The sequence below is a fragment of the Saimiri boliviensis genome, chromosome 6 (genome assembly GCF_048565385.1).
Source record: "Saimiri boliviensis isolate mSaiBol1 chromosome 6, mSaiBol1.pri, whole genome shotgun sequence".
Lineage (NCBI taxonomy): Eukaryota > Metazoa > Chordata > Mammalia > Primates > Cebidae > Saimiri > Saimiri boliviensis.
The window spans coordinates 75,094,337-75,116,040 of NC_133454.1; the positions used below are offsets into that span (position 1 = coordinate 75,094,337).

The 21,704-nt window shown below is 35.5% G+C and overlaps 1 protein-coding gene and 1 pseudogene across 1 annotated transcript; one reads left to right on the forward strand and one right to left on the reverse strand.

Annotated features, from left to right (window-relative positions):
* The first annotated feature begins 5,133 nt into the window (after positions 1-5,133).
* Positions 5,134-6,086, forward strand: LOC141584951 (olfactory receptor 51L1-like; annotated as a pseudogene).
* Positions 6,087-10,681: 4,595 nt separating this feature from the next.
* On the reverse strand, positions 10,682-11,638 carry LOC101046895 (olfactory receptor 51I2-like). Its single transcript, XM_003923829.2, has one exon. The coding sequence runs from the start codon at positions 11,636-11,638 to the stop codon at positions 10,682-10,684; it is 957 nt and encodes a 318-aa protein (XP_003923878.2).
* Positions 11,639-21,704: the final 10,066 nt, after the last annotated feature.

Below are 21,704 nucleotides of genomic sequence, written 5' to 3' on the forward strand. Positions count from 1 at the left end.
TTATAAAGTGCTTAATTCTGTGGATTATAACAGACAATATCCAAAGTGATTAGCAAGTGCCTTTGTAATCTGGTCCCTGCACGCCTTCTGGCATCACATTCTGCTCCACATCTTAGCTTTAGGATTCCATGAGTCTCAGCCATTCTGGACGTTTTTACTCCTTACGCAAGATGTTCCATGTTTTTTGCTTCTGATGATAATGCTCTAGCCAACTTCCTTGCCAATGCCCTCTCCATCTCCTACTCACTTTAAGGTTACAGATGAAATGCTACTTCCTCAAGGAGCACTTTTTAATAAAGTGTTATCATTGTCATGATTTTATACCTGCTAATCTCCCAGATCCGAGTTAAGAAACATCACATCTTTCTTGTGGATGTTAGTCGCTGGCTCATCTTATCCTTCTCTGATATTGTTCTTACCTTAGTTCTTCATTATGTCAGTAACCTTGTTTTTCAATTCCTGAATCTCTTGTCTAAAGGTGTTGTCCCCTATTCTGCTGCTGGTATTAGGTCCCATTCTGTACTCTAGATATTATCACTAATAATAACTTAAACGCATCCGTAACCTGAAGTTTAGGTCATACACTCTCCACCTACTATCTAATAACTACCCTCTTTATTCTCTCCAATACTGTGTCTTCAACACTTAATTGCTCTTCCTCGAATCATCACTATGCTTTAGCAGGCATAAAATACAAGGTCAGATTGTTACATGTGGCCTAAATGCTCATTTCTTTCTCATGTAATCATACTCTCTTGTGAATAAGATTATGTGATCACAGCCTCATGGGTGTGAGATCATGTGATCATAGAGGGTATGATCTTTATTAATGTTCCTATGAATGCACATGCCAGGTATACAGAAACAAAGGCATATAAGGGAGAGATTTCTTATTAGGTACCTCACAGCAAATAAGAACATCAGCTCCTCTTTACCTCACTAATATTTAAAATAAATAATGTGAGAGCCAATTCAAATGTTTAACACAAGTAGCTAAACAGTCCTTAGTGGAAAAAATGTTTTTTCTGTTCACCAAGGAAAAGAGGGAATCACCTACCCTCAACCTTACCCCCACCAAAAGGGTTCCCTACTAAGCCATTTGGCATTTGAATAAAATCTCTCAGGATTCACATAGCATCAAGTTTCTTGCTTTTTAACACCTAGAGAGGGCTCCAAGTCCTTAGTCCTCCTCATTTTTCTTTGAAACGTAAATACATAAGACAAATGCAGCTCTAGTCTTCTTGCCATCTTGGGGCTTAACATATGACCTCCTTCTGGCTATAATGGTTTGGCATTTGAGATGCTAACAGAGGACTTCTATTATCCTTTCATAGGAAAACAATTTAATAAACAAATGACCACAGATTTAATAGTCATGCTATCTAACACTGCGGAGCGTTTGAAGGATTTAGGAGCTGATCAAATCAAAGTGCATATCAAGAGGTGGCAGCAGTAGCACAGACAAACTTTGAGTGCTATTTTGAAAGGCTTGCAAGAAAGGTAGGGAAAGAGGGAGAAGTTCCTTACAGAATGAGTCTGTCTACAGCAGGGGTCCTCAGGCTCCGGGCCATGGACCAGTACCCATTCGTAGCCTTTTAGGAACTAGGCTGCACAACATTACCGCCTGAGCTCCATTTCCTGTCAGATCAGCTGTGGTGTTAGATTCTCACAGGAGCATAGACCTTATAGTGAACTGCTCATGGGAAGGATCTAGGTCGTATGCTCCTGATGAGAATCTAACTGGTTCCTGACGATCTGAGGCGGAACAGTTTTGTCCCAAAACTATCCCCTCCTCTCCTGCCCCTGTCTGTGAAAAAGTTCTTTCACAAAACTGGTCAATTACTGCCGACTTCTCCACTTCTAGTTAGCCCACTTCCGGCTTCTACATGCCCCAAAGAATATCAGAAACCTTCCTTTTGATTCCTTATAAAGCTTTTTCACTACTCTTATCACCTTTGAGTCTGTGACAAAGGCAAATGATGGTGGCCAATACTCTTTTAGGACAATCTCTGAATAAATAGTCTCTGCTTGTTCTCATTAAGGTGATCTTTGTTTATTTCCACGGGTGTATATATATATATTAATGTTCTCCAGATCTTTTTTTTTTTTTTTTTTTTTTTTTTTGAGACGGAGTTTCGCTCTTGTTACCCAGGCTGGAGTGCAATGACGTGATCTCGGCTCACCGCAACCTCCGCCTCCTGGGTTCAGGCAATTCTCCTGCCTCAGCCTCCTGAGTAGCTGGGATTACAGGCACGTGCCACCATGCCCAGCTAATTTTTTGTGTATTTAGTAGAGACGGGGTTTCACCATGTTGACCAGGATGGTCTCGACCTCTTGACCTCGTGATCCACCCGCCTTGGCCTCCCAAAGTGCTGAGATAATTAACATATTAATGTTTTGAGGTTATTTTTAGTTTCACGTAAGTTAACACATTTTACGACTTTTGGTTGCTTAAAATGTCTTTCATTGTGAAATAACCTATTTCCACTAATACTATCACTTTAAGTACTACTTGGGCTGCTATTAATAAAACCTTGCAAGATTTTTCTTTGAATAAGAGTTTGTATAGCATTATTTTCCCCATGTTTTAACTTTCTTCATCTTTATGTCCTTTGTACCTCTTTTGTATAAACAGTATATGACTATTTTTAACCAGATTTATAACTATTGCCTATTATATGCAAAGTAATTATTCATTTGCTTAGATTTGCTTCTACTACTTTATTTTGAGTTTTGAGTTATATAGTATATTTTCTGTTTGTTTTCTAGATTTATTATCATTCCATGTTTCTCTTTTTTTTTTTTAGTAAATATAGTATCTAATATTTGCTGGTGGTCTCCCTTAAGAGATATATAAAATAGTTTAACTTCTATTTGAATAAAACAAAAACATATTGGTCCGAATCTTGAGTTTGAATTAAACTTTCAAAAGTAATTCATGTAAGTTCAAACTTTTTTTTTTCAAATTATTTATATAACTGAATTGGAAGTTCCTTGCTTTTGTTTGGTGAAAAGTTTATTTTTCAAAGGAAAGACTTTAGACTAGTTTGGATAATGGAGTTAAGACAAAAATTATTCAAAATATGACAGGGGATATTTAGAGTCTTTTTTTTCAGAGGCTGAAGTGCCACTGGATTTAGAGAAAGGCCTTTAAGGTCTCTCAACTAAGTCTGCCATATACCTGTTATGTGTGTGTGTTCCTTTTTTCTCTTTTTTTCATGAAAAATGTATTTTGACTTTCTTCTTTTTATATTTTCCAAGTCGTTTGATTTTTTAAATGTGAAAATATATCAATTATGTATCAGAAAAATGTAATCATTATCACTGTGAAGAGCACTTCTCTTCAAACTTAAGGCATTAGTTTTTAATAGTTTTAACTGAAATCATGTCTTTAAATTAAGACACTCATTTAATGATTACTTAAAAATATTAAAATAAAATAGAAAATTTAAATATAGATTTTTAGCTGAGGATCATATTTTTTCTGCTCCTTTTTCTTCATTGTATAATTTTCCCAAAATTAAGACAATCCACATATCTAAGTACACACACACACACACACACACACACACACACACACACACACAATATCCAAGGGATACATTATTTTTGAGGAAAAATATTTTCTATACTCTAGCTGTGACATACACTGACATATAAAATTTCTATAGTAGTCACAGAAATCTGTTCTCTTTAAAATAAATAAAAATGAAAACTAGGAAATTAGCTAAGCCTCAGTCATGTCTCCAGTTTCTTGAAAATGTCAAGACGCCATGATTTTCAAGTATATATTACACCAATAGTTATTCTTCTATCTTCAGTTCCTAAATCATAACTGCTACAAAAAGAGAAAACATAATGGTGTTTATATAAACTAGACTAACACCTATGAGTTAGTTTTTGCAGGTGAAAATCTATGTGTTTGTGCCAGGAATGTGTTTGTGCCAGGAATCAATGGAATAGGTGAGTTTTATTATTTAAAAAATATTGACTGGCTAATGTATTGAACTCAATTCTTGATATTGGGCATACACAAATTAAGTAATGACAACGTATGGTAGTTTTCCCTTATCTGTAGGGAATGTTCCAAGTTAGTGGATGCAGGAGACCTTGAGTAGTATTGAACCCTATATACACTATGTTTTTATCCTAAATATACAATAACCACGATAAAATTTAATTTATAAGTTAGGAACAGGAAGAGATTAACAACAGCAATTAATAATAAAATTAAACAATTATGACAATGTAGTGTAATGAGCCATATAGCTTGAGATTCAGTAGTCTTGACAGTACCTTTTATTGTCTTTTTAAAAATAGCTATGCAAATATATTCCATCTGAAACAAGACAATGTCAAATAGTATACAATAAAATAAGCATAAACAACCAGAAATGTATGTTTACAGTAAACACTTTTCTTTCAAGGGAAAAGGTGGAAATTATATGCCAGTCAATAGAATGAAATCTTTCAATACCTGACATTTGAATATGTTGTGCTACTCTGTAACTACACATTGAGAGAAATACGCTAGTTGCAGAAAAGATTGGTAAAACATTCTACTATGGTGTACTAACAAAACTATTTTCTTATCATCAGGAATAGTGTATATCTTAAGGAAAATATAATTATTATATTACACACTCATAATGACTTATTTCATAAGATTTTCCATACAAATGGGAGATATTGCATTTCAATAAAGAAAGAGGAAGGGAAAACATTAAAGAGAAGCTAAAGTGTTGAATTAGAAGAAAATGCAGAAAACAGAATGTTTCTATATTTTATATTATAGATTGGGAATAGCACAGGACTTAGAGTATGCAAGTTTATGAAAGAATGGGGGGGGTGATAGATATTTTCAAAGAATCAGATTGAAATATTGAATGCGTTTGCATGAGAATGTGGGAAAAAAGATCCTTGTGGCTATAAAGTGGATTCTTTACTTAACTAACAACATCTAGCAGTGAAATGGAGAACAAATCAGAAATGTTGGGATGGGTTAAGAAGTGATCATAAGTAAACATTTAAGTTTTTTTTTTTTTTTTTTTTAAGGCAGATTCTGATCTTATTATTTCTTTCCCCACTGAAGAGTGATTGTGGAATTGGATTGTGGTTTTAACAGTAAACTCCATGTCAACCTCAAATTCCATCACTACCCTGTCCTCCACATTCTATCTCACAGGTATCCCTGGCTATGAAGAATTTCACCACTGGATTTCCATCCTATTGTCTTCCCTACCTTGTTGGAATAATGGGCAATTGCACCATTCTGCATATTGTCTGGACAGACCCCAGACTCCATGAGCCCATGTACTACTTCCTGGCCATGCTTTCTCTTACTAACATGAGAATGTCCCTGCCCACAATAATAACACTCTTCAGGGTGTTGTGGTCCATTTCCAAAGAGATTCAGTATCTGCGTGGTCCAAATGTTTTTCATCCACGCTTTCTCCTTCACTGAATCATCTGTGCTCTTGGCTATGGCCCGGGACTGGTATGTGGCTATCTGTCATCCTCTGCGATATGCAACCATTCTTACCCCAAAACTTATCACCAAGATAGGAATTGCAGCCCTGCTCAGGAGTGCTATTGCGATGATTCCACTTCTAGCTCGTCTGGCTTTTTTTCCCTTCTGTCATTCCCACATCCTGTCTCATTCCTATTGTCTGCATCAGGACATGATCCGCCTTGCCTGTGCTGACACCAAGTTTAATGTCGTATATGGGTTGGTTCTGGTCACTGTCCTGTGGGGCATGGACTTGCTGGGTATTTTAGTATCTTACGTTTTTATCATTCTCTTAGTGTTAAGAATTGCATCCCGTAAGGGGAGGCTTAAGGCCCTCAACACATATGCATACCATATCTGTGCTGTCCTCATTCTATATGTGCCTATAATAGGACTGTTCATTATCCATCATTTTGCCAAATACTCCTCCCTGGTTATCCACATCTTCATGGCTCATATCTATTTATTAGTTCCACCTGTGTTCAACCCAATCATCTATAGTGTGAAGGCCCAGCAGATCCTCCAAGGGATCCTCCACTTGTTTTTCCTTAAAAAGATCAGTTCTACTGTGAAGTAGGCATGTCCTTAAGACAATAATTGCATCAGTACTAAGGAAGTAAACTCACAGTGATTTTTCTGCTCTAGGTATGTTGGAATGAGTTGTTGACCGAAGACTACTTAAAGAGCAGACATAGAGTCAACAGAGAATCACAAGGGAGGTTCTAAAGGACAGGGTTAGTGACTAATGGGACTCTACAGCCTAATTTAATATGTGATTCATAAATCCTTCTTAATTACAAACATGTGACATAGTGGTGTGTTGAAAATCATGTTTATTTATTCTCTCCAAATTTCTAATGCCAAACTTTATTCAAGGTCACTAATTCATGAAGTTTTCCTTGAGGGTACCAAACCTATATGTTTTTCGCTTTTTGATATTTTATGTTTGCCAGGACTCTTACACTACCTTTTTGTTACACAATTGTGGTGTTTGTAATTCTACATGATCCATATTTTTTAAGATCATAAACTATTCCACTGATGTAAGAGCATATTATGGCTCAAAGCAGAAGTTATTATCTCTTACAAGGCATCAGCAACACTTTTTAAATACTTATACACATTTAGCCCTATTTGAGGAGATTTAGTTTTCTCAGGAATAAAAACAGACAACTTAATATATATATATATTTTTTCTTTTCCTTAATTTTTGAAATAATTTTAATCTTATAGAAAGCTAAGACAGCCTTAATCAAGGCTGGAGTTCAGTCCTGCGGTAAACAGACAGTACTTCTAAGACAGGAAGTGTCTTCCTCCCACCTAAAATTACAATAATAATAGAAACATTTATTTCCTTTGCATATGGATTTAAAACTTAGGAGCCATTTTCACTCACATTAGGTAGTTAGATAATGCCATAAATATTTATTTGCCTTATGAAAACATTCTCTGCATTCTGGTAGAAACTGTAAGATATCCTTAAACCCAAAATAATAATTTTCAATTTAAATTACAACCCCCCATCTTTAGGCAAAATGCAATGTAATTATTTTCATAATGTCAAATGCTATCCTTTAAATTATGGACTGATCATCTTTATGCTACAAAAGGCCCTTTGTGACAAAACACAAATATCAGAGTACCGTGATGTTTCCTTCATCTTTGAAGGGTTTGGTATTTTATTCTACATAAAGCATTGTTGCAAAACACCTCATTATTCCACTTATCAGTCATTCGATCTGATGGTTTAAACAATAAAAGCACATTTTTAAAACAGTATAAATAACCACAAGTTACACACAAAATGATAAAAATATATGCTTTTATATATATAATATGAAGAGAATGATACCAATTTTTTTCAATTTTTTTATTCAATCCAATTAATTCAACCACAAGACCACATATATGTCAATCCTATGTTTACAACACAGTTTCTTATTACATGACAGGGAATAGTTCTTTTATTAATCTAGAGGTTAATATTTCCTACTGGAAAAGAGGAATTATATTGTAGAAATTACGGCAGGTTTACAGATGCTAAAGAATGTCCCAGTTACTATCAAATGCAATCAGCAAGAATGTTCCGTGTGGAAACTTCCTACAGAGTAGTCAAAAGACTGTTCTCAAAATTAACCAGTAGGACAGGGTGATGATGACAAAATCTAGTCCTGTGGTTGAGGAGAGCAGCAGTGAGCCCACAAATGCTATTAAGGGCAATGCTATTGCAGGCCCACTTGGCAATGCCCATGTTCTCACATTAGGTATGGCAGATGATGTCTCTCCTACAAGAGTGCAGCTGGAGAATGAGGAGGAAATAACTACAGTCACACTCTGAGCCACCAGAGCCAGGCCCATCTTGCCAGTGAGAGAGCCTTTAAGTAGTGTATAATAAAGGGGTGCACAGACAGCTACATAGAGATCAAAAGCCAAGGCCGGTAGAATAGCAGACTTTGAGAGGAAAGGAGCATGAACAAAAACCATCTGTGTGAGGCAAACAGAAAGTTTTGACAGGGAGGGACCCTGCTCGAAGATTAGAAGGAATTTGGGCACTGTGACAGTGCAAAGAAGAACATCATTGAGTGCCAGCATAGCCAGAAAGTGATACATGGGTTTAAGGAGGCTCCTGTCTCAGGCCACCAGTGTCATAACCAGGCTGTTGCCCATCACAGCCAAGAGGCACATAAAGCTGAAAGGAATGGAAATCAGTCCGGAAATCTTCTAATACTGGGACACCCATCAGCAGAAAGGCAGTGAGGTGAGTGGGTGTGTAGTTGGATGCCCTTATAGAGAAGTGGTTGAATTCTATTTAAAAAACGCACATTGAGAGAGAGAGAGATCTAGAAAAAATGACAATTTAAAAGTAAGTATTTATTGCCTCATCTTAGTTAAGTTCTAGCCATTTATTTTGACATGATGAAGTGGAAGGAGAAAGGAGCATGAATAAAATGGTCTACGTTACTAAATAACGGAATGATTGTGGGAAAATCATGCCTGTTTTATGGGAAACTTGGTTTTCTTCACAAAAAAAAAAGTTATGAATCAGAAAAACTAGGATCTGAATTCTTTTTTGTTAAGTGACAATTGTTCTAAACACACAGTTTATTTGTATGTGTTTTGAACTTTTAACGGGTCTGTGTATATAGTTTTTGCTTTTCTCATTTGACAATAAATTCTCAACTACAGAGAAAGTAACTTGCTCTTTATTTTCTCTGCATAATGCTGAATGGAAGACTGGAGAGAAGATTCTATTTTTCTGTGAGCAAATTTATAGGAGAATATGGGGTGGGTAAGAAACTGACATATAACTGGAAGTATCGTGAAGTTTCCGATTCTTGCTTTCTATCCTAAGGTTGTGAATGTTTCTTTGGCCTAAGTTTTCTATTATAAAGTAAAAACATTCCCTCATCTGCCTGTCAACTACAACCTTGAATATAATGATTAAATTAGCATAAAATTTAAACTGTTGTGTAGAAGTTGTTATACTATTCCTGCTCTAATAAACACTAACTCACAGAAATCAAGTCATGGAATCAAAGAAGACATAAAATTCAGAATGCAGTGTGTCCTCATTCAGAACATGAAAATCACTGAAATACGTCAAGGTACATAGTCATTCCATATCCAACACTGAGTCTAGTACAGAATAGGATAACTGTCGCTTTCATATCTAGGATCAAGAGAACAAGATCAAATCACAGAAACTTTTTTTAAATAATTGAAGTTTGTATTTTTAGTACATCAAACTACATTTTTAGTTAAAAATAGCTTTTCTCTAAAACATGCCTCAAATATAAAATTGTTAATTTCCCAGGTCTAAAAACATTAATTTAAAGATCTAGTTTGTAATCAAAAGTAGTATTTTTGGGAAAGTCACCATATATATTTACCAACACTTTTCAACCTCGACTCTTAGGAATTTTCAAAGTTACAAATCATGTTATTCAATCTAAAAGAAAAAAAATGCCAAAGTCTCCAGGTGCTGTGGCTCATGCCTGTGATCGCAGCACTTTGGGTGGCTGAGGTAGGCAGATCACCTGAGATCAGGAGTTTGAAACCAGCCTGATCAACATGGTGAAACTCTGCCTCTACTAAAAATACAAAATTAGCTGGGTGTGGTGGCACATGCTTGTAATCCCAGCTACTTGGGAGGCTGAGGCAGGAGAATTGCTTGAACCCAGGAGGCTGAGTTTGCAGTGACCAAGACTTCGCCACTGCACTCCAGCCTGGGCAACAATAGTGCAACTCCATCTCAAAAAAAAAAAAGTTACCAAAATCAGGAAACTGCCAAAGCTGCCTTTTCATGTGGGCATCACATGACCAAGTGGATAAAAAATTATCTTATTATTTTGAATTTTAAGATTCTATTAATCATCTCTTATGTTCATTGAAATTCATGTTTTCAGATTATTCCAATCTTTATCAAGGAAGTTAGGCACGTCATCACATTATAAAAATATATTTATCCTACTTTTCTTCACAGTTATCTTTCTCTCTATATATATATCCTAAAATTAGGGTGAGAAAGAAAATATAAAATTCTGGTCCAAGAGTAAACACATGAAATGGATAAAGTGGCTTTTAGCGAAAACTATTTGAATAGTTATTTTGTTAACTGTATAAAGGTGCAACTGCAGTTTTATTAGTCATATAAAACAGTCAATTCTAATAAAATGTTAGAAAAGTTATTAATATAGTTCTTTTACGATGGATGAAATTTGAAGCCAAGCAACTGGTAAAGCCTAGAGTCATTTAAAACTGGTATACATGTGTAAATACATATTCAATCACCTGGTCTGAGGAGAAGTGGCACTGTGTAGTTGGAGTTGAGACTGGAGAGAAGGGAAGGAATAAGGAAACAGAAAGCTGTGTAAAATCTGTTAATAATTTGGCCTTTATTCTATAACTAATTGGAAACCACCTAAATATTTAAACTGAAACTTTGGAATAGGAAGAGACATCAAAAAAGTTCAGAAAGCCTCACTCTATAGCACTGTGATAATGAATTAGACCAAGACATTAACCAAATTCCATCATCTTCAAGGCAGACAAAAAAACCTCAATATTTACACAACTATACCTTGAAGTAATGATATATTCCCCAGAGAAAAGCAGGCAAATAAAAGGTGGAAGAGAGCGATGGTATATTTTTTAAAATAAGGCCATAGTTGATTAGTTGAGCAAGTTACCTCTGCCCTTGATTACCTTAAGTACTGCTAACCTTATCGGTTTGGTTTTCAGGCTGTAAACTAATGGATTTAGGACAGGAGTCAAGAAGAGAAAGAGATTGGCCATGGTGACATGGAGAAGAGGAGATGTGAATTTACCAAACCTATGAATTAGGGTCAGCACAATGAGCGGCACATAGAAAATAAAGACAGTGAAGATGTGGGAAAAACAGGTATTAAGTGCCTTGAGAGGACTACTTTTTGAGGCAATACCCAGCACTGTTTTCAAAATCAAGATGTATGAAATGAAAATGAACACAGAGTCAATTCCAAAGGAGCAGATGACAAGGGACAATCCATAGATCATGTTGACTCTGACAGGGCCACATGCCAGCTTCATCACATCAGGGTGGTAGCAGTAACAGTGGGATAGAATGACATCTTTGCAGAAGGGCAGTCGCTTGAGGAGGATTGGCAAGGGTACCATCAACATCACACCCCTAACCACACCTGTAAGCCCCATCCGAGTAATCTTAGCAGGCGTTAAAACCATGGTATAGTGCAGTGGGTTGCGAATAGCTACAAACCGGTCAAAGGCCATGGCCAACAGGATGGCTGATTCCATGCAGGAGAAGAAGTGGATGAAGAACATCTGTGTCAGGCAAGAATGGAACTCAATCTCCCTGTGATCCAGGAGGAAGACATTGAGTACTGTAGGTAGAGTTGACAAAGACAGACCCAGATCTGTAGCTGCCAACATGGACAGAAAGATGTACTGAGGCTCATGAAGGCTGGAGGTGGTTTTGATGATAAGGAGGATGGTGGAGTTTCCTAGGATGGCAGTGAGGTACATGACACACAGTGGGATAGAGATCCATATTTGTACAGACTCCAGTCCAGGGATGCCTGTTAAAAGGAGAAGGTGTGGCTGAAACCAGCTACTACTGTTTATAAGCCCCATAAGGATGTTTCTTGAAATCCAATACAGATCAGCTTCCAAATGCTCCTATTTGGAGAATAAAAATCAAATTTTAAGATAGAAAAATGTAATGCATCTAATTCCTTTAAGGTGAAATTAGTCCTAGGATATTTTCATTAAGGAATTAATTCTTAGAAGGCTTCCAAACCTGTCTGAATAAATGGAGTTAAGGCCACACACAACTTCTTGTAAAATGTAAGAGCAAGTAGAATTACTTAGGTCTAGAACACATAATCATTGACCAAGTGAGGAGAAAAAATATGAACTCAATTACCTTTTTTTATCTCAATGCTTAGAAAATCAAATCTCAGAATGTTTTCTTGGTAACTTTTATTATGTTCTCATCTACTTTTATTTTCAATCTATTTGGCAAAGCCCTGAAAGAAGTTCTGGCACTTCCTTTGGTATCACCTTCATACCTAGAAATATTCAGGTCTATGGAAACATGGATATTTATTCTGGTATTTCTACCTGCAGAAATAAAGCATAGGCTATTTTAACAACCCACATAAATACCAATTTATTCATTTTTCAACTTCATGAGATATCATTCTTTTTTACAATGCATTTCCAGGTTGTTTGAGATTTTTCTTTTGAATGATGTATGGATTGTTTTCAAAGTAAAAAATTAAAATATAATAGGAGTGACAAAAATCATTAAAATGTTTGTATTTATGCAGCCAACTAGCATATGAAAAACTGCTCATCATCACTGGTCATTAGAGAAATGCAAATCTAAACCACCATGAGACGGTTGAGATACCGTCTTATGCCAGTTAGGATGGTGATCATTAAAAAATCTGGAGACTACAGATGCTGGAGAGGATGTGAAGAAATAGAAACACTTCTACACTGTTGGTGGGAGTGTAAATTAGTTCAACCATTGTGGAAGACAGTGTGGCAACTCCTCAAGGATCTAGAAATAGAAATTCCATTTGACCTAGGAATCCCATTACAGTACTGGATATATACCCAAAGGATTATACATCATCCTATTATAAAGACACATGCACACCTATGTTTATTGCGGCACTGTTTACAATAGCAAAGACTAGGAACCAACCCAAATGCCCATCAATGATAGATTGGATAAAGAAAATGTGGCACATATATACCATGGAATACAATGCAGCCATAAGAAAAGGATGAGTTCATGTTCTTTGCAGGGACATGGATGAAGCTGGAAACCATCATTCTCAGCAAACTGGCACAAGAACAGAAAACCAAACACCGCATGTTATCACTCATAAGTGGGTGTTGAACAATGAGAAAACATGGACACAGGGAGGGGAATATCACACATTGGGGCCTGCTGGGAGTTTGGGGGGTTCGGGGAGGGATAATATTGGGAGAAATACCTAATGTTGGTGACGGGGGATGGATGCAGCAAACCACCATGGCACGTGTATACCTATGGAACAAACCTGCAAGACCTGCACAGGTACCCCAGAACTTAAAGTATAATTTAAAAAAAGAAAAATAATCATCAAAATGAGTATTATAATTATTTCTCAAATGGTTCTAAGATAGTACCATATATTGACAAATAATTTCTAGAAAAAAATTTGAAATATCTCTGTATCAAAATGTAAATATGTTAGGAAACAATATATATCTTAGTAAATGCCTTAAAAATAGCATGTTTGGAGAAAATGGTGTTAGTTCATGTCATTAACGTACTATGAACGAAGAAAGGAAATATTTTTCTATAGTTAGTTTCATAACTATAGATTTAAATATTTTGCTTAAATTGAAATTTGTCATCTATAAACAGAAAATACTGGTACAGCTCCATGTGCATAAGGGGTACAGATTGGAAGGCAGGTAATATATCTGATTATCGAGAAGAACATGAAATCCAAACATAGCATCTTTGGTGTGGGAACTAAATGGTGGGAACACATGGACAAATAGAGGGAAGCAAGACACTCTGGGGCCTCTAAGAGAAAAAAGGTGGAAGGAGGAAGAGGAAAAATAAGTAATGAGTACTAGGCCTAACTACTGGGTGATGAAAAATACTCTGTACAAAAAGTTCCCATGACATAAGTTTACCTATGTAACAAATCTGCACATGTGCCCCTGAAATTAAAAGTTAAAAAATATTTTGTAAAATTATGTAATTTAAAAACATACCCCAAATTAAAAAGCATCAGAGAAAAATTTGCACAAAAATTAATGAAGATTTTTTTCTCAGAGAAAGGGTTACAGGTAGGGAGTACTGGGACAAGAGAATACTATTTTTTTGCTCTCAGCCAAAATTAGAACTTCTATACTCTTTTAAAATTATGTAAAGATTTAAAAAATCTTTTTACAAGTGTTAATATAGCTTTGAAAAAATAGATCCTCACTCCCCTCCAGTCCGTTCCCTGCCTCCCTCCCTCCCTCCCTCTCTCCCTTCCTTCCTTCCTACCCTTTTATTCTCTTTTTCTCTCTCTTTTTCTTCCTCTTTCCTTTTATTTGCTGATTGTATGCAAGGGCTGGCATTCTGATTGTTCTATTTTCAACTTTAATCCTTATTTTAATAAAGTTTTCAAGCCAAAAGTAAAAAAAAAAGAAAAAAAATAGATCCTATATGAGTTATAATTTATACATTTGTATCCATTGTTGTGTAGACCTATGCTTGTTCACTCCTTCATTCATACATTCTTGCCAGTGAGTGTTTACTACATTCTACAAATCCTGCTCACTCAGTCACTCAACACACTGCTCCCTCCGGTAGCAAGACAAATAACACTTAGAGACATAAAATTCGTACCCACCAAAATACACCATTCGCCTCTTTCAAACATAGATATACACATATACTATAGGTTGTATATACACATAGCCAGCTCTCTTGGCTTCAACTATTGTCTAGAATATACTGGAATTCACTTTCTTCTTTGCACTGGGATAATTGTTACAACTACTACCAGGATCAAAACTCCAGTCAACAAGACTACAATAACTAGTATAAAAGTCAAGTGTATTGTTACTCCATACAGTTGCCTGCTTCATATTTTAATACTTTTTGTGCCTGTATGCCTGACCCTTTACAGTGGGAATATATTATATTTCTACTAATATAATTTTTCTAGTTACTCTCTAGCCAGATTTTTTGTTGTATTACACTAGATATGAATCACTCATTCCCATATGAAAATTTGTACACAACTTCTGATCATATTTACAATTGTGATAAATGCTTCATTTCAACCAATAGTAATTAAATCCGTTTATTAAAGGCCAGTTTATATGCAACACTCTACAAAACATTTCCATGAGTAGTACATAGCAGAATTTCTCAAGTCACTAAGTCAATATCAAATATACTGCTTTGTTTCTGTATTTGAGATTTACTACATATGATTTCAAGTTAGCTGCAAGCTGTGTCTTACTTGAATTTCCCTTACCCAATTTGACTTTACCTTTAAGATTAATATAGCACCTGTCACATATTTCAGTAAGGATAGTCTAGCTCTCTGTAGACATAGAAGACACATAACAAATTATGTTCAAACAAATAAATTAATGTTTAGAGATTTTGGTTGCAGCATATGCTTGCAAATGCCTAGCAAAGATGAAAATCTTACCAGTAATCCAGAACCTATTTTAAAGTTGGTATACAAAGTTTCAGGGGTCATACTTCCACTGGACTCATTTAGAACCGAAGAACAGTTGCCATTAAACTTAAAAGTAGTTGAAGAAGGTGTATCATCTTAGAGAGAATACATATTTTAGTATTTGTCAACTGGCTCAATTTCTCAGTATCCTCATCTTGAATTTTCTTTTATCTGTATGGTAGATTGCTCACCCTAGCCAGAGTGATACTCCATAGACTATTCTCAGAGAAAGAAAGACACTTATCTGCTCAAAGTCTAACCCCCTTGTAACTTCCCCCCAAAACTTTTTAGGATGTATAAATTCTCCAGGCTTCCCCCAGAGCCAGAAATAATGCCTATGCATGTGTATGTATATACTTGTGGACTATGGCTTCTGTCAGTTAAATTTCAACCACTGAACTTTTCTTGGCTCCTCAGTTGGGCTTCTATATTGTCACCTTTTCTCATCTCTTGCTTCTCTTCCCCATCTGAAAGCCCTGAGCTTCCATGATGTTTTATTTTGAGTAAAAGAAAAACTTCAGCTAAGCATCTCCTAAAAAAAAAGCCCCCTCTCTGTTTTTTTTAGTGGAAATAAACAGAAGTTATTTTTACATTCTGTGTGACATCCTTACATGAAGCCAGCACCCATTGAAAGGGCTGACAAAGGAATTCAGAAGCACAGCTCTGCTCTTTCAGTCTCACCCTCCTTGGCATTAACAGGGAATGGATGGATTCTTATGAGATGTTAGAAACCGCTAATAAATGCCCCTGCCTCAATCACAGTTATTTATTGTAACCAATAGAGAGAATCATAGACAGAAGGCGGCCAGAGGGAGGTTACCAAATATTCTCATGAGACTGTGGTCTCAATATGCTACACATGGGATGGCACAAAAACAAATTATTTGGAATCAAGGCCATGCCAAAGTTATTTTTTCTCAATATCCCAGAATCCTTATAATTATTCACACGTTCATAGCTGAGAACAGCTGTGTGCCTACTGTTCATCACAAACATGAGATGAGCTGACATTTAGAAGCGATTTTTTTCCTAATACTTGGTTTGGGTCATTTTTGAGGTGAACCATTTTGAAATGTGATTCTCTACTTGAGTGTGTGTGTGTGTGTGTGTGTGTGTGTGTGTGTGTGTGTGTGCGTAGCTGAATATTGGAAACCATTTCTTTTATTATCATTCTTACCAATACTCGTTATTACATTGTATCATAACATTGCAATGTTTCAGGTTTCTTGAAAGGCATAGTGCCATATATGTTAGTATGAGTTAGTGTAAACTCATTACACATTTTATTTCTCCTCTTTTATTCCTGGAGAGGTGTTGGTTGTAACTTTCCCTTTTCTTTTCAAGGTTTGTTATGTCTTTCCTGTGGTTCTAACTTCTCTCTTTGTTTTCAATGTTTTATCATTTACTTCCTATTTTTTCCCAAGTGTCTAAGACAATCCCTGGTATATAGAAGGCATTAAACCTATACTTGACCAGTCTCCCAAGTAGCTGGGATTGCAAGTACATGCCACCACACCTGGCTATTTTTTGTATTTTTAGTAGAGATGGAGTTTCAGCATGGTCTTAAACTCTTGACCTCATGATCTGCCTGCCTCAGCCTCCCAAAGTGCTGAAATTACAGGCATGAGCCATTGTGCCTAGCCCAACAAAATATAAAAAAATAATAAGTAAAAAAGATAACAACATACAAATGAAATATTGACCTTCTAAAGGATGTTTTTTATCAATTGTAATAATTATATAAATATTCCAATTTCAGTCCTATTACAGTTAAGGGTGCATAATCGATTAATATTATTAATTATTTTTAGATCATCAATTGAACCCAGTTTTGGCAAGTGTGAGACCCTCAAGCTGGCTTTCTCATTGTTTCAAATGTTTTCCTCATTTTTTACATACTTCCTTGCTTTTTGACATAATAAAATGTTTCAAACATAATAAAATGTTTCATGCTGATCTGGTAAATTCCCTAGGCTAAACTTGAAATCAACCATTTCTTCAAGGAGCTCTAGTTTATTCCTTCTTGCTAATACTCTTGTGTTTTTGTAGATTCCGGATATTAGTCCTTTGTCAGAGGTACAGCTTGTGAAGATTTTCTCCCATTCTGTGGATTGTCTGTTTACTCTGCTGATTGTTCCTTTTGCCATGCAAATGCTCTTTAATTCAATTAGGTCCCAGATATTTATCTTTCTTTTTATTGTATTTGCTTTTGGATTATTGGTCATGAAATCCTTGCATAAGCCAATATCTGGAAAAGTTTTTGTTTGTTTGTTTGTTTGTTTGTTTTTGTTTTTGTTTTTGTTTTATCTTCTAGAATTTTTATAGTTTCAGGTCTTAGATTTAAGTCCCTGATCCATCTTAAGTTAATTTTTGTATAAGATGAGAAATGAGGATCCAGTTTCATTCTCCGACATCTGGCTTGCCACTTCCAACACCATTTGTTTAAAAGGGTGTCCTTCCCAACTTTATGTTTTCATTTGCTTTGTTGAAGATCAGTTGGCTGTAGGTATTTGGGTTTATTTTTGGGTTCTCTATTCTGCTATTGGTCTATGTGTCTATTTTTATTACAGTACCCTGTCATTTTGGTGACTATGGCCTTATAGTATAGTTTGAAATAAGGTACTGTGATGCCTCCAGATTTGTTCTTTTTGCTTAGTCTTGCTTTGGTTATGTAGGCTCTTTTTTGCTTCCATATGAATTTTAGGATTGTTTTTTCTAGTTCTGTGAAGAATGACGATGTTATTTTGATGGCAATTGCATTGAATTTGTAGATTACTTTTCACATTATGGTTATTTTCACAACATTGATTCTACCTATCCATGAGCATGGGATGTGTTTCCATTCATTTATGTCGTCTATGATTTCTTTCAGCAGTGTTTTGCAGTGTTCTGTGTAGAGATTTTTCACCTCCTTGGTTAGGTACATTCCTAAGCATTATATATTTTTTGCAGCTATTGTAACAGGAGTTGAGTTTTTTATTCTAGTCTCAGCTTGGTCACAGTTGGTATATTGCAGAGCTACTGACTGATGTACATTAATTTTTTATCCTGAATTTTTTAATCTATCAATTATATCCAATTTATTTATTGATCAATTATAGGAGCTTTTTAGATGGGTCTTTAAGGTTTTCTAGTACACAATCATATCATCAGCAAAAAGCAGCAGTTTGACTTCCTCTTTACTAATTTGGATGCCTTTTATTTCTTTCTTTTGTGTGAATGCTCTATGACTTCCAGTACTATGTTGAATAGAAGTGGTGAGAGTGGGCATCCTTGTCTTGTTCCAGTTTGCAGAGGGAATGCTTTCAACTTTTCCCCATTCAGTATTATGCTGGCTGTGGGTTTGTCATAGATGGCTTTTATTTCATTGAGGTATCTCCTATGTATGCTGATTTTGCTGAAGACTTTAATCATAAAGGGATGCTGGATTTTGTCAAATGCTTTTACTGTGTCTATTGAGATGATCATTCGATTTCTGTTTTTAGTTCTGTTAGGTGGTGTATCACATTTGTCAACTTGTATATGTTAAACCATCCCTGGATCCTTGGTATGAAACCCACTTGATCATGGTGTATTATCATTTTGCTATGTTCTTGGATTCGGTTAGCTAGTGTTTCATTAAGGACTTTTACATCTATGTTCCTCAGGGATATTGGTCTATAATTTTCTTTTTTTTTTTTTTTTGTTATGTTCTTTCCTGGTTTTAGTATTAGGGTGAAATTGCCTTCATAAAATGATGGAATAGTGTCAATAGAATTGGTACCAATTCTTCTTTGAATGCCTGTTAGAATTCAGCTGTGAATCCATATAGTCCTGGACTTTTTTTGTTAGCAATTTTTTATTAGTATTTCAATCTCATTGTTTGATATAGGTTTGTTCAGGGTATCTACTTCTTTCTGATTTGAGCTAGGAGAGATATATCTTGCCAGGAATTTATCCATCTCCTCCAGGTTTCCTAGTAAAGGTGTTTATAGTAGCCTTGAATGAGCTTTTGTATTTCTGTGACACCTTCATAGTTCTACTTGGGTTATAGCATTCCAGGCCAGGCAGCCATCTTCCTATATGTGAACACCCTCCTCCCCTCACAGTTTCTGACCCCCAACTTTAGGCAACCACCTCCCACATGTGTGTTTCCTCCCCACCCTTCTCAGGCTCTGGGTCTCCTCAGTAATGAATACTTTGTTCATTAGTATTAAATTGAGAATCCTTTTTGACAGGAAAGCACCCTCACCTGTGCTCCCATGTGACCATCTGCATGCTGTCTTGTTTGTACATCCCATGCTGGGAAACAACTTGGATGGACACCCACCTCACATGGTCAGGTTCCCACACCTTTCTCTGTTCTGTTGGTACCCAATCCCCAAGCCCATATGCACCACTGTAGATATCTACATTATTGCACTTCAACCACCGGTTTTATGACTAAATAATTCCGGGTGGAAATGAAAACTACATGGGGGTAGACAGAATAGAAAAACAGGAAAAAGAATAGGAAGGTGAAGAGTCAGCTTTGTTCACATTAATTAAAACATGCTTAATTTTTCTGCCAATTTATGAGGTTGATTTGATTTGAAGAATTACTTTATAAAGCATGATAATTAATTAATGATATTTGCTAGATGTGTGTTTTTAATTTTCTGAAATTTAATCTGTAAAATTATATTTTTTCTGTGTTGTATCCTTGAGCCAAGCATGAACTTTTATATATTTTCATTGATCAAATTTATAAGATTTTAAAATTTAGGTCTTCTGAGTTTAAATCATAAAGTAAAAGTAGTTTGCAGTTGTTATAAAACTTTATTTCATATTACATGCATATATCAAAATATCTCCTGTACTCCGTAAATGTATATACCTACAAGGTATCCACAAAAGTTAAAAATTAAAAAGATAGACAAACAGATAAACAAAAACCAGTGCTTCAATACACCTCATTAATTTTATAGTTAACTTTCATAGCAAGAACTTTTATTTACATTTATAGCAAAAATTAACAGATGCTCTCTCCATGTCAAACACTGTTATTATCTCTTCTATTTTTTTTTCTAGTTGATCATCATGAGATTGGCACTCATGTCATTTTTACTTTACAGAGGAGAAACCAAGGACCAGGTAGGTTAAGTAACTTACTAATAAATGTTCACAGGCAAATGTTAAATTAAACAGTCTGGCTTCAAAACCAGTTCATTAAGTTCTAGCTTCTTGGGTTTATTGTGACAATATAAGTGCCTCTAATTCTCATTTGTTTATGGCATGAATTAGAAATCTTAACTTACACAGAAGTATTTTTAAATGGTTTAATTTACTTCAGAGCCCAACATCAATTTAATGATAAACTAAATTTTTATATTTAACAAGGCTAAAAATATTCAAATGCATGTCAAATAATAACAAAGGGACTTTTCTTTTTTAAATTATGTAGTACTGTTCTCAACTCAATCACTGTTGACAGCAGCATGTGTGCAGGTAGTAGTGAGTGGGGATCCCCATGAAATAGTCTCCCATTTAAGGGCAAATTATGTCCTTTGAGTTAAATAAAAAATCTGGGTTTTCTTACACAGCCTTTCTATGAATATATTCAGTTAACACAAGTTGAATTCCTGTTTAGACACATTTTTTATCTAAAACTTTTATTACACCAAAACAAAAGCTGAAACAAAACACTATTATTGCTGCCTGAAGCTTCCTTTCATCATGAACTATACCTACTGCTGAATTACCTGTTATGTCTCCTGTCCAATATAATAATGAAAAAAACACCGTAAGTGTCATTTCCTACTCCTTTAACTTGGTTCCTCAAGCTTTACTGAAACTCACTAGAGATCTCCATAAGGTTCAACCTTGCCTATCCTACAATTAGTTTTTGGCTTTGTGTTTTCCATACTCTCACGGCACTCATTTCCTGCTAGCATGGAATATTGCTTTGTTCTCAGTGATACCTAAATGCAGTTCCCTTGGGAATTAATCCATACCATTTTAAAAAACAATAGGACAATCCATTATTTAAAACAACAACAACAACAACAATTTTTCTCCTGTGTTAGTTTGCTGAGGATAATGGCTTCCAGCTATATCCATGTCCCTGCAAAGACATGATCTCATTCATTTTATGGTTTCGTAGTATTCCATGACATATAGATACTACATTTTCTTTATCCATTCAGTCATTGGTGAGTATTTAGTTTCATTCCATGTGTTTGCTATTGTGACTAGTACTGTGACAAACATACGCATGCATGTGTCTTTATGATAGAATGACTTGTATTCTTTTGGGTATATACCCAGTGATGGGATTGCTAGATCGAATGGTAACTCTGTCTTTAGGACTTTGAGGAATCTTCACATTGCCTTCCACATGGCTGAACTAATTTACACTTCCACCAACAGTATAGAAGCATCTTTTTTTTTCTCAACCTCATGAACACCACCCAAAATCAATAACTAGA

Coding starts and splice junctions, on each gene's coding strand:
- LOC101046895 (XM_003923829.2), bottom strand. CDS start 11,638: ATGGGGCTTATAAACAGTAGTAGCTGGTTTCAGCCACACCTTCTCCTT.